This window comes from Pelobates fuscus, chromosome 8, assembly GCF_036172605.1.
Source record: "Pelobates fuscus isolate aPelFus1 chromosome 8, aPelFus1.pri, whole genome shotgun sequence".
Lineage (NCBI taxonomy): Eukaryota > Metazoa > Chordata > Amphibia > Anura > Pelobatidae > Pelobates > Pelobates fuscus.
This window is the reverse complement of record NC_086324.1, coordinates 60887133-60900610: the sequence shown is the minus strand read 5'-3', so window position 1 is coordinate 60900610 and position 13478 is coordinate 60887133. Positions and strand designations below refer to the sequence as shown.

General features: G+C 42.3%; 1 protein-coding gene across 1 annotated transcript in view; it reads right to left on the bottom strand.

The window, feature by feature from the left end:
* Nucleotides 1-205: 205 nt before the first annotated feature.
* The window catches only part of SLX9 (SLX9 ribosome biogenesis factor), a 142816-nt gene continuing 129543 nt past the window's right edge, over nucleotides 206-13478 (bottom strand). The window contains exon 6 of the mRNA XM_063429921.1: nucleotides 206-987. Coding sequence (XP_063285991.1) covers nucleotides 861-987 — 127 coding nt within the window. The 3' untranslated portion in view covers nucleotides 206-860. The remainder of the gene's footprint in view (nucleotides 988-13478) is intronic.

Here is a 13478-nt window from a genome sequence, read left to right as displayed (position 1 = left end):
CTTAGAAAATAAGTTGCAGATGCTCAGGAAAACCACAAAAAAAGGGCCTGGAGGCCTAACCTCTGACGTGTGCCATCATATTTACTGAATGTACTCTGATCTTCAGTAATGGTTTGTAGAGTTCACCCTGATGTGAGTAGCGAGGCCGTTCCATTAACTAAATTAGCATTAACCCATGTAACGACAATCATACAATCAGACTGTGTGCAGAAACTTAAACAAATGGTTTATTTAACAAGTTGCCTTAATGAAGCACACATTACACAATTCAAATACATTTCATTAAACTTATAAACCTTGCACACATTATTTCAAACCAGTTTATGGATTTTGATTCATCACACAAGTGGAATCTGTATTTCCAGGATTTTTCATGGATGGGGTTAAATATATACGATATTTTACTTATATATATATTTGTAACATTGCAATATTTACCTGTGATTATTCACACCCATTAAAAGGATATATTGACTTGGGATGGCTTTTGAGTAACTGGCCCATGGTTCAGCCATTCCAATAAGAAGGCTAGTTGTGATTATTTACACCGACCAAGAGGTATGCTTTATTTCATAGGTTGTAAATAACATTTATCACATAGTTTTTGTCACAGGCATTGCAAGAGCTTGACAAAGGCACAGAAAAAATTCAGTGTTCAGGGTTATCCTATTGTCAGTTTAGGAAGAATGAAGTTCTGACAGAGACTGGAGTATAGGGGGTTTGTAGCTTGGAAATGCAATCTCCAATGAGAAAACAAACTTTGAAATACAATTACAAGTACTCCATAATGTATCAGAGCTATGCAGTTGGTCATTCACGAGATTAGCTGTCCATTCTTAAAGCTCCAAACTCTTGATGATTTAGCCTGGGTTACCCTCTTGCTCTTCTCTCATACGTTTCATAAGGTGCTGTCCCACAGCGGCCAGAGGATTGGCTTTGAAGGAAGGGTTTTTCATCAGTTCTTGAACCCGGGATACTTCTTCCTCTCTGTTAAGGAGAAAAATATTGAGGATATAGGCCACTATACATCTGAGTCTCGGTATGTTATTGTTAATAACTGCTCTACAATTTTTCTCAATGTAAACAAAAATGTGTTTTTACTTAAATTATAGTGATAAAGAGACATGCAATATTATGTTAAAATAGAACTGTGAAAACTAACAAACTTAAAGATATAGTATTTGTTTTCCTCTCATATACCAATCCCGTATCCTGACTACATCTAGTCTATACCTATAGATCTATATGTCTAGCTTTATCATTTGTTATGTTGCAGCTTTGCTACAATAGTTTACATAATTTTCTTTTTCACGTTGATCTACACCTAATACCCCATAAGGGCAAACCAAAAACATTTTCGAAAAACAAAAAACAAAAAAAAAAAAAAACACACCAAACTTGTATGTATTAAACAGAATAAATTGAAATATCACACTAGCACAAGTACTCAGACCCTTTGCTATGACACTTAAAATTTAGCTCTGATGCATCCCATTTCTCTGGAATAGCTCTGACATGTTTATACCCTTTGATTCGAGTACGCCTGTTGAAAATTCAATTAATTTGACAATGATTTGGAAAGGCACACACACAGGTCTATGCAAGGTCTCACACCTGTTATTGCAGATCAGCACACAAACCAAGCAATGAGGTCAAAGAAAACTATCTGCAGAGCTCAAAGACAGCATTGTGTCACAGCACACACACACACGCGTGCAATTGTCTACTGTATCTAAGGCTTCCCAGAGCACAGTGGTCTCTATAATTCTTAACTGGAAATTTGGAAAAAAACAGGACCCTTCCTAGAGCTTGCCGTCTAGCCAAACTGAGCAATTGGGGTATAAGTGCCTTGCTAAGAGAGGTGACCAAGGACCTGATGGTTGCGCTGGGTTAGCTCCAGCGATCGTGTGTGGATATGGGAGAAACTTGCAGAAAAACAAACATTAACGCAACATATCACAGATCTGTCCATTATGGCAGACTGGCCAGACAAAAACACCTTATCACTGCTAGACATATGAAAGCCCACTTGGAGTTTACAAAATAAGGACCAGGGAATCTTGTTTCTTACAATCTGAAAGAAAGATTGAACCTGTTTGGCCTCAATTCAAAGATGTATATCTAGGGGAAACTAGTCTCCATTCATCACCGGTGCAATATCATCCCAACTGTGAAACATGGCTGTGGTAGCAGCATGCTTTTCGGGGAGTTTTTCAACAGCGTGGACTGGGAGACTGTTGAGGGAATGCTGCACATAGCAAAATACAGAGATATCCTTAATGAAAAGGTGGTCCAGAGCGCTCGGAACCTTCGACTGGGCCAAAGGTTCACCATCCAACAGGACAGTTACCCTACGCACACAGCCAAGACAATGCAAGAGTGACTTTGGGACAACTCTGTTCATGTCCAGCCAGAACTCAGACATGAACCCAATCGAACATCACTAGAGAGACTGGGAAATGGCTGGCTACCAACACTCCCCATCCAACCTGACAGAGCTTGAGAGGATCTGTAGATCTGAATGGCCGAAACTATCTAAATCCAGATTGCGAAGCATGTTGCATCAGATCCAAAAAGACTTGAGGTTTTAATCGCTGCCAAAAGGAGCTTCAACTAATTAATGAAACTGAGAAACAGCCCATTCTGCCTTCTGAACACATTGGAGTGAGCACTCTCATGCAAAACTCTACTTATTGGCACTCAAATCAAAATATTCTCAGTTCTTGATTAGATCATTGGTTCGTGCCCCAGAACTAGATTGCCAATGACTGGAAAAGCCACATCCCGCATTACAATTAAAGAAAGGGACTCCAATTATGTGCATGACATTAGACTATAAACACACAGGGTTATATGACCCAACCAAAAATGGCTATGAATCACTATTATTTAATCTGCGTTATTTGGGTCGTAGCATCACATTTTAAATGCACTTAGATTTACTTTAGCATGATATATGATAATTATTCCTATTTTGGTTTCTGTGCTTTCAGTTCAGAGTTTCAGTACATGTTATTTCCATTAATTAACCTCAGATAAATATTAAACTAAATCAAATCATTTCTATGCCTGTTAAAAACAGTTCTGTGTATTGACCATGTAGGCCTACTGCAGGTCACATTAATAAATGTTCAAGAGAAAGATATGTAATTGAGACAGTACGGTGAGCACCCAGTACATGCAGATGATCCACTGGGTCTAGAGAGGTAATCATTCACTATGACGCTTTGTATGCATCACAATCTGAAGCTCTGGCTGTGGCAGCTGTGCCAGCTCGAACTGCACATGGGCTGTTATGACTGAGAAGTGGCTCTGATTCCCTGGGGCCTCGGAAATCATAACGTTCATAAAATTCAAAGGCCGACAGCCAAAGAAAATGTGTGCGCTGTCCAAAGCAAACTGCAGAGGGATGAGAGGTGATGTGAATCACAAAATGTTATATATCCGCATTTTAATCTGCCTTGAGCACACAAGTAAATGTAGGCTACCCTTATTATCTTTTGGAGATCACAACATTTTGATAAGAATGAGGTGTAGTGAATTCAGTATAAGCCTCCAGAGACACCTCCCCAGCTGATAGTATTTGTATGATTTCCCAGGTGGTTTCAGTCTGCCAGAATGAGAACATACATACTCTTGCTCATTTCTACCACCCTTGGGAGATTGAACAGCAGACATGCACACATCTTGGTGTACAAACCAAGTATTTAATGGAAACCAACAATAGGCTGCCTACAGGACCAGGCTAGGACTAAATTAGAGGCCTGGGTATTTGAAAGAACAGCAGTCCACTTTCAGGCTTCAGGATTTGAGAATTAGGAGCTCTATATCCGCACCCCTCTCTCCTCCTTCCTACAATGACTGCAGTATGGTCATGCCTGAAGTATTCTCATCTGCCAGGTCTTATTCTTAATGAATAATTCCAGTTATAAAAGAATGTTCAGGAAGACAGGGGGCCTTCTTGCACCATAACCAATGCAAATGGCATAAGTTGTTATGGTGTTTTGAATTCCACATGTACAAATGCCTATCCGCGATTACAGGCATTGATTGGCTCCTTTCATCATTCTCTAGGAGAGAATGGAATAATTCTATTAGTATTCTAGCATTCCCCAGGATGTACTTGGAAACCAGAATAATCCGAATGTACCTTTCCTGGTTAAATACGGTGTTATTAATATATGCATTCATGGATTATTGTCCTTAGTATTGGATGTAAAAAGAGACAAACCATTAGCATGTGCAGAAATCTAGATTAAGGTGTCACCATAAGTGTTAAGTCTATTCATGTATTATTATTATTATTATTATTATTGCCATTTATATAGCGCCAACAGATTCCGTAGCGCTTTACAATATTTTGAGAGGGGGGGATGTAACAATAAATAAGACAATTACAAGAAAACTTACAGGAATAATAGGTTGAAGAGGACCCTGCTCAAATGAGCTTACAGTCTATAGGAGGTGGGGTATTAGAAACATTAGGATAGGAAATATCAAGTAGGAGTGAAGCAGAGCTGGAGGAGAGAGCAAAGCACTATCCCATAGGGACAGGTATGTAAGGGAGAGATTACTCTGGGAGGCCATACGCTTTCCTGAAGAGATGGGATTTAAGGCCCTTCTTAAATGATTGAAGACTAGGGGAGAGTCTGATGGCAGTAGGCAAGTTATTCCATAGGAGAGGAGCCGCCCGTGAGAAGTCCTGCAAGCGTGAGTTGGCCGTACGGGTGCGAGCAGCGGTCAGGAGGTAGTCGCGGGCAGAGCGGAGGGTACGAGGAGGGGCATACCTCTGGATCAGTGAAGAGATATAAGAGGGGCTGGAATTGTTCAGTGCTTTAAATGCATGGGTTAGCACTTTGAATTGACTCCTATAGGATACAGGGAGCCAATGTAAGGACTGGCAGAGGGGCGAGGTGTGAGAGGACCGACTGGATAGGAAAATCAGTCTAGCTGCAGCATTCATTACAGACTGTAGCGGGGCAGTACGGCTTTTGGGGAGACCAATCAGGAGAGGGTTACAGTAATCCATGCGGGAAATTACTAGAGCATGGACAAGCTCCTTGGTAGCATCTTGCGTAAGAAAGGGGCGGATGCGGGCTATGTTTTTGAGTTGGAACCTACAGGACTTGGAAACAAACTGGATGTGAGACTCAAAGGTGAGACCAGAGTCAAGTATGACGCCAAGACAGCGCGCTTGTAGGGATGGACTTATGTGGATATCACTGACTTGAAGGGAGAGTGAGAGAGGAGGATCAGTATTAGGAGGAGGAAAGACAAGGAGTTCAGTATTAGAGAGGTTAAGTTTGAGAAAGCGTGACGACATCCAGTCAGAGATGGAAGAGAGGCAAGCAGTGACACGTTGCAGGACGGCCGGGGAGAGGTCCGGTGAGGAGAGGTATATCTGAGTGTCATCAGCGTACAGGTGGTAGTTGAATCCAAAAGAGGCAATAAGTTTTCCAAGAGAGGCAGTATAAAGAGAAAATAGAAGGGGACCAAGGACAGAGCCTTGGGGAACTCCAACCGAGACAGGGCGAGGGGAGGAGGTATCCTTGGAAAAGGAGACACTAAATGAGCGTTGGGAGAGATAGGAGGAAAACCAAGAGAGGACAGAGTCACAGAGACCGAGTGATTGAAGAGTTTGAAGGAGGAGAGAATGATCAACTGTGTCAAAGGCAGCAGAGAGGTCAAGGAGAATTAATATGGAGTAGTGACCTTTGGATTTAGCGGAGATTAGGTCATTAGTCACTTTGATAAGAGCGGTCTCAGTAGAGTGGAGAGGGCGGAAGCCAGACTGAAGAGGGTCAAGGAGAGAGTTGGAATTAAGGAAGTGAGACACACGGGTAAAGACAAGTCTTTCCAAAAGCTTTGATGAGTAAGGGAGCAGGGATATGGGACGATAGTTCGAGGGGGAGGACGGGTCAAGAGATGGTTTTTTCAGGATAGGTATTACAGTGGCATGTTTAAGGTCAGCAGGAACAGTGCCAGAAGAGAGAGAGCAGTTAAAGATGTGTGTTAGGATAGGCACAAGACAAGGGGAGAGAGATCTGATGAGGTGAGATGGGACAGGATCAAGTGGGCAAGTGGTGGGGTGAGAGGAATGGAGAAGTGCAGCCACCTCTTGTTCAGTAGCTGGGGAGAAAGTCTGAAGAGTAGGGAAAGCATGATTTATGTGTGGTTGAGAAAGAGAACGGCAAGGAGGGGAGAATTGTTTCCTTAGCTGTTCAATCTTGTCAGTAAAGTAATATGCAAAGCTATCAGCTGTAAGGTTAGTTTGGGGGGTGGCCACAGCAGGGCGGAGAAGGGAATTAAAAGTGTCAAAGAGACGTCTGGGATTGCGGGAGCATGAACTAATGAGAGAGGAAAAGTAGGACTGTTTGGCGAGGGCAAGGGCTGCGCTGTACGAAAGCAACATGAATCTATAATGAAGATAGTCTGCCTGGGTGCGGGACTTCCTCCAGGAGCGTTCAGCACAGCGGGAGCAACTCTGCAGATAGCGTGTTGATTTATTATGCCAAGGTTGGGGTCGTGTTCTCCTCGTGGTGCATGTTTGGAGTGGGGCTGCAGTGTTCAAGGCAGATGTGAGGGTAGTGTTATATGTGGAGATGGCCAGTGAGGGACAGGAGAGGGAAGGGATGGATAGCAGTTGTGAATCAATGTCAGCCGACAGCTGCTGGAGGTCAATAGAGTTAAGGTTCCTCCTGAGCTGAGGGGGGTTAGGCTGAGGTTGTTGGGTGAGGGGGTAATTGAGAGCAAACGATAAGAGGTGGTGATCAGAGAGAGGAAATGGAGTATTGCAGATATTAGATAATGTACATGAATAGGAGAAAATAAGGTCGAGGGTATTGCCAGCTACATGAGTGGGAGAATTAGCCCACTGCAATAGTCCAAGGGAGGAAGTAATTGAAAGTAGTTTAGAGGCTGCTGGGGTTAAAGGTGGGTTAATGGGAATATTGAAGTCTCCAAGAATTAGGGATGGAATGTTGGAAGAGAGGAAGTAGGGTAGCCAGGCAGCAAAGTGGTCAAGGAAGAGGAGAGGGGAACCAGGGGGACGATAGATGACGGCAATGTTAGCAGAGAAGGGTTTGAAAAGGCGAATTGAATGAATTTCGAATGATGGGAAAGAGAGGGAAGGGGGGGTGGGCAGGGTTTTAAAGGAGCAGTGGGGTGAGAGAAGAAAACCTACACCGCCACCTTTAATCTCCGCTTGTCTTGGATTGTGGGTAAAGTGAAGACCACCAAAGGACCACCAAAGGACAGTCTTTGTATAAACAGCAAATCCAGGCTCCTGTACAAAAAGATTTATATGACAAGAGTAGAATATATCCCTGTTGTCTGGACATTCTTCCAGACAAAAGGGACATATATATCCCAAATTGTCTATCATGTTCTCCACCAAATCAGCATTTACACACACTCCTTTCTCTGTGTGTTATATAAGCAGATTATTATTGTATTATTTATATAGCGCCTGCAAATTCCATAGCGCTGTACTATGGGTGGACTAACAGACACGTAATTGTAACCAGACAAATGGAACCACAGGAACAGAGGGGATGAGGGCCCTGCTCAATGAGCTTACATGCAAGAGGGAGTGGGGTATAGTGACACAAAGGGTATAAGTAGGGGTAATGAAATAGGTTGCTAGAAAAGTATTCACGGAAAACTTAAAAAATTAAAGTAAAAAATTTACTTTTGACAGTTGCAGGAGAGGAGTCATGGGGGGCGGGGGAAATAAAAACCTACTAACAGTTTAAATGATATGCTTAATATAAAAACTAGAAAGTACAGGGCGCCACAGTCACTATGCTGGTAATACGATGAATGAGGGTTTAAAAAGGAATAAAGTGATAAGGTAAAAACAGCAAAGTTTATTGATAAACATATAAACAATCTCAGCACAAAATATGTGCAATATACAAAAGATATATAAAAGCCACAATAGGCTAAGGACCCATAAGTATAGCAGCTCAATATAACATGGTACTGTGCTAAGTCATAAAGTGCAAATGCTAGAGTGCAAAGCAAACAAAGCGAGAGAGCATAAAGCCAATCACTAGTATAGGTGAACAACACTCAGCCAAACACAAATACCGCACAAGCAATATATATAACCAGTGTACATGTAAATAAGGAACCGCTGATACCAAATTGCAGGGTCCCAGGTTATGCTCAACTTTGCTGTTTTTACCTTATCACTTTATTCCTTTTTAAACCCCCATTCATCGTATTACCAGCATAGTGACTGTGGCGCCCTGTACTTTCTAGTTTTTATATTTTGCAATTAGGGTTGGAGTGACCTTTACACAGAGGCTTGCCTGCACTTGGGTCTCACTACTTTTCACCCACCTCTTTATTCTTTTAAATGATAGGTTTTCCTGAAGAAGTGTGTTTTCAAAGATTTTTTGAAGGAGTGGAGACTGGGTGAAAGTCTAACGGAGAAGGGAAGGGAGTTCCACAGAAAACGTGCAGCCCTGGAGAAGTCTTGGAGGCAAGCATCAGATGTGGGAGTACGGACAGAGGATAGACATAGGTCTTCGGCAGAGCGGAGGGGCCTAAACGGGACATACTTATGTATTAGGGAGGATAGGTAGGTTGGAGCAGCATTATGTAGTGACTTGTAAGCAAACTCCAGAATCTTAAATTGAGCCCTATATCTAACTGGAAGCCAATTTAGGGACTGACAGAGGGGGGAGGCGTGGGAGGTGCATGCGGAAAGGAAAATGAGCTTTTCCGCCGCATTCGTTATAGATTGCAGCGGTGCAATCTGGGAACATGTAAGACCACTGAGAAGGGGGTTGCAGTAGTAATGGCAAGAAAGAACAACGGCATGGACCAGCACCTGAACCGGGTCTGGTGTTAAATAGGGGCGGATGCGAGCTATGTTTTTGAGATTGAAGCGGCAGGATTTGGCGATCGACTGGACATGAGGGGTGGAGAGGTCGGAGTCAAAGAGAACACCTAGGCAGCGAGCCTGCGATGTAGAGGTGATGGTGGCCATGTTGACTTGGAGACAGACAGACATGGGAGTAGCAACACTTGAGGGAGGAAAGACCATGGTGGTAGAAGGTGGGAAGCAACAGGGTAGGCATTAAAAGTGTGAAATAGGCATTTGGGTTGGTGGGACAGTGTGCTGATGAGGGCGTTGAAGTAATTTACTTTTGCAGAGCAAAGAGCCAGAGTGTAGGCATGGATCATAAATTTATAGGGGAGGAAGTCCGGGTGCAGAGTGAGACTCTCTTACAGCATTCAGCAGTTCTGGAAAAAAAATTGAGATATCGGGTCAACGTGGTGTGCCAAGTTTGTAATTGGGAACGCTTGCTGCCTTTAAATGTAGGAGGTGCCATGATGTCTAGTTGAGAGGAGAGAGTGGAGTTGTAGAGTGAGGTTGCAGAATTAGGGCAGGTGAGATTTAAGATGGGTAAAAGGAGAGATGCTGGAGTTTAAGGCAGTGAAGGTTTCTGCGAGATTGGAGTTAAGGGTGGTGAAATTTGGGTAAGGGGTATGCTGAAGTCAAAGGTCAGCAGATGGTGATCAGATAGAGGACATTGAACATTGGAGAGATTATGGGTTGTACAGAGATTGGTGAAGATGAGGTCAAGAGTGTTTCCCGCTGTATGAGTTGCTGAAGTAGACCACTGTGTGAGGCCGAAGGAGGAGGTTACAGAGAGCAGACGAGAGGCATCAGGGCAGTTGAGGTTGTTGATTGGGATGTTAAAGTCCCCAAGTATGAGGGAAGGAGTGCTAGAGGAGAAAAGGTGTTCAATGAATAGCCTTGGATGATTGGGGGCTATAGATGAGACGAGTATGCACATGGCCTTATTTAGGAGTCTATATATTGTGCCTCCTACATCCCAAACTACTGATTCCACCAATCTGTACCCTTTGCTATGGGAGACGGCTGGCGAGTACAAAGAAATAACTTTATTACTCACAGATCTCCGTGTGGATGGCCCTACTCCCATGGAGCACACAATATACTAATAAAACAAATTGAGGCTTCTGGAATGAAGATGTGTAACTTCATAAGCTCCTGTAGCCTCTATAAGCAAGACCTGTGAAGCATAACTGAGCATTTAAAAAGATCTCTGGACTATTTCCTGTGACTCCATTGTCACCAGTAATAGCCAAACTGTTTTATTAATCTAATAAAATGGGTGCACAATGTGGGGGTGATTAGGGACTGATGCTCAAACACCTAAAAAGTGGTATCCCCTACACCACTTAAAAATACATAGCATACATATATAAAAAGGTGGAGCTCAATGCAGCAAATATTCTGAAAAACAAGATAATGCAGCAAAATAGTGTAACACAGTACATGTAAAATTTTGGTTTAAAAATATATAATGGTGTCACTCACAAGCCTGGAGTCATACCGTCATATGACTCCGGTGGTATATGCCTCTGGACCATTCAAGGTTGTCCAAACCCCTTCTGTGTGAGGTGTTTTCCTTTAAAGTGCTGTAGTTCTTCTTTCCAGTGCTTTGGATTCTTTCTCTCACTTTGTTTGCCGGTTTGAAATAATAGATACACCAGGTCCAGGGTAGTGAATCCAATAAAGTGCTTTATTACTTTAAAATCAAAGAGTAAAAAATAAATAAATGAATCTGTGCCAGGTAAATACCTGGATAGACTAAGTAGTCAAATGTCCAATGTCCAAAACGCGTTTCGCCTTGTTAAAAGGCTTCCTCAGTTGGTTGTTCTGTCTCTTCCTCTCTTCTCCTGTTTTTAAATCGCCCGCTTCAGGTTGTTAATTGTTTGTGTTTCCGGTCTTTCATTTCTGGTTTTTCGTTTCGTGGAACGCACGTGCGTTCCACTGTGCGTCCTCGCTTCCTGAATCATCATTCTGGTGAAACGCACCTTGTGTTCTGTTTCCGCTTCCGGTTCCGCGGTCAGTGGAACGCACTTGCGTTCCAGCGAGTGTTATCACGGTCACCTTAGTTTTACCTTCTAGGCATTAATGCATGAGGTTTACTTTATATGTAAATAACACAATCTTTATAAAAATAAGGTTTACCACTAAAGATTGTGTTATTTACATATAAAGTAAACCTCATGCATTAATGCCTAGAAGGTAAAACTAAGGTGACCGTGATAACACTCGCTGGAACGCAAGTGCGTTCCACTGACCGCGGAACCGGAAGCGGAAACAGAACACAAGGTGCGTTTCACCAGAATGATGATTCAGGAAGCGAGGACGCACAGTGGAACGCACGTGCGTTCCACGAAACGAAAAACCGGAAATGAAAGACCGGAAACACAAACAATTAACAACCTGAAGCGGGCGATTTAAAAACAGGAGAAGAGAGGAAGAGACAGAACAACCAACTGAGGAAGCCTTTTAACAAGGCGAAACGCGTTTTGGACATTGGACATTTGACTACTTAGTCTATCCAGGTATTTACCTGGCACAGATTCATTTATTTATTTTTTACTCTTTGATTTTAAAGTAATAAAGCACTTTATTGGATTCACTACCCTGGACCTGGTGTATCTATTATTTCAAACCGGCAAACAAAGTGAGAGAAAGAATCCAAAGCACTGGAAAGAAGAACTACAGCACTTTAAAGGAAAACACCTCACACAGAAGGGGTTTGGACAACCTTGAATGGTCCAGAGGCATATACCACCGGAGTCATATGACGGTATGACTCCAGGCTTGTGAGTGACACCATTATATATTTTTAAACCAAAATTTTACATGTACTGTGTTACACTATTTTGCTGCATTATCTTGTTTTTCAGAATATTTGCTGCATTGAGCTCCACCTTTTTATGTATGTATGCTATGTTTTATTAATCTGTCATTTGTATCAGAGACTGGAAGACTGATCAGCCCCAGATATTGCAGTCTCTCAGGAAATGTCCCCATTGGTCAGTCCAGGCCATAATAACATGATGATCACAGGTCACCATCCAATGCACAAACCTACACAGTGCTGGACTAGCAAGGATCATGCTCCATTCTTACCTGCTGCCTCACTCCTGCAGTACTGTGCCAACAGATATCACAATGTACCTCCTGCTAGTTAAATCCACACAAGGTTTAATTAGCAGGAGGCAATTGCAACCTCTTTGCCAGCTTTCCCATGATAGCAAGTGTAAAGCCAACAGCATTTCTAAAATATTTATTTTATATGAAGGCTAATAATTTCTTCTGAATAATTATCAATTTATAGCAAATGGAACGTGAGTGTCGACATCTAGCACACAGCAAAATCAAGATATTTTCCCTAAAAGGAAATGTGGATTTTTAAAAAAATATCTTAAAATGCTGCCTGTGGAGCAGAGTAATATTCTCCAACGGTCTCACATTGTCTCCTATGGCTTCACACCGGTTTTCCAGGAGTTTTGGAGCATGGCAATAAATCCCAGAACATTTCAGACGGCTGCCTGCCAGCTGCTAACAGCTGATCCATCTCTTTTGTTTGCTTCCAGAGGGACAAATCAGTGATGGTATATGCAGCATGAGACAGCCCGCAAATAGATTGTGAATGCAGCAGGCACAGCACGCAACCATTTATAGAAAGCCTTGTATATTACAACTTGCCAAGTTAAACATGACTTTAAAACTATATATCCCAAAATTTCAATCCCATTCTCCACCAAACCAACATTTACAGACACTCCTTTCTGTGTGTGTAAAATAGTATATAGTTATATACAGATAGAAACATAGAATGTGACAGCAGATAAGAACCATTCGGCCCATCTAGTCTGCCCAATTTTCTAAATACTTTCATTAGTCTCTGGCCTTATCTTATAGTTAGGATAGCCTTATGCCTATCCCACGCATGCTTAAACTCCTTTACTGTGTTAACCTCTACCACTTCAGCTGGAAGGCTATTCCATGCATCGACTACCCTCTCAGTAAAGTAATACTTCCTGGTATTATTTTTAAACCTTTGTCCCTCTAATTTAAGACTATGTTCTCTTGTTGTGGTAGTTTTTCTTCTTTTAAATATAGTCTCCTCCTTTACTGTGTTGATTCCCTTTATTTATTTAATTTTTTCTATCATATCCCCCCTGTCTCGTCTTTCCTCCAAGCTATACATGTTAAGATCCTTTAGCCTTTCCTGGTAAGTTTTATCCTGCAATCCATGAATCGGTTTAGTAGCCCTTCTCTGAACTCTCTCTAAGGTATCAATATCTTTCTGAAGATACGGTCTCCAGTAATGCGTACAATACTCCAAGTGAGGTCTCACCAGTGTTCTGTACAATGGCATGAGAACTTCCCTCTTTCTACTGCTAATACCTCTCCCTATACAACCAAGCATTCTGCTAGCATTTCCTGCTGCTCTGTTACATTGTCTGCCTACCTTTAAGTCATCAGAAATAATCACCCCTAAATCCCTTTCCTCAGATGTTGAGGTTAGGACTCTATCAAATATTCTGTACTCTGCCCTTGGGTTTTTACGTCCAAGATGCATTATCTTGCACTTATCCACATTAAATGTCAGTTGCCACAACTCTGACCA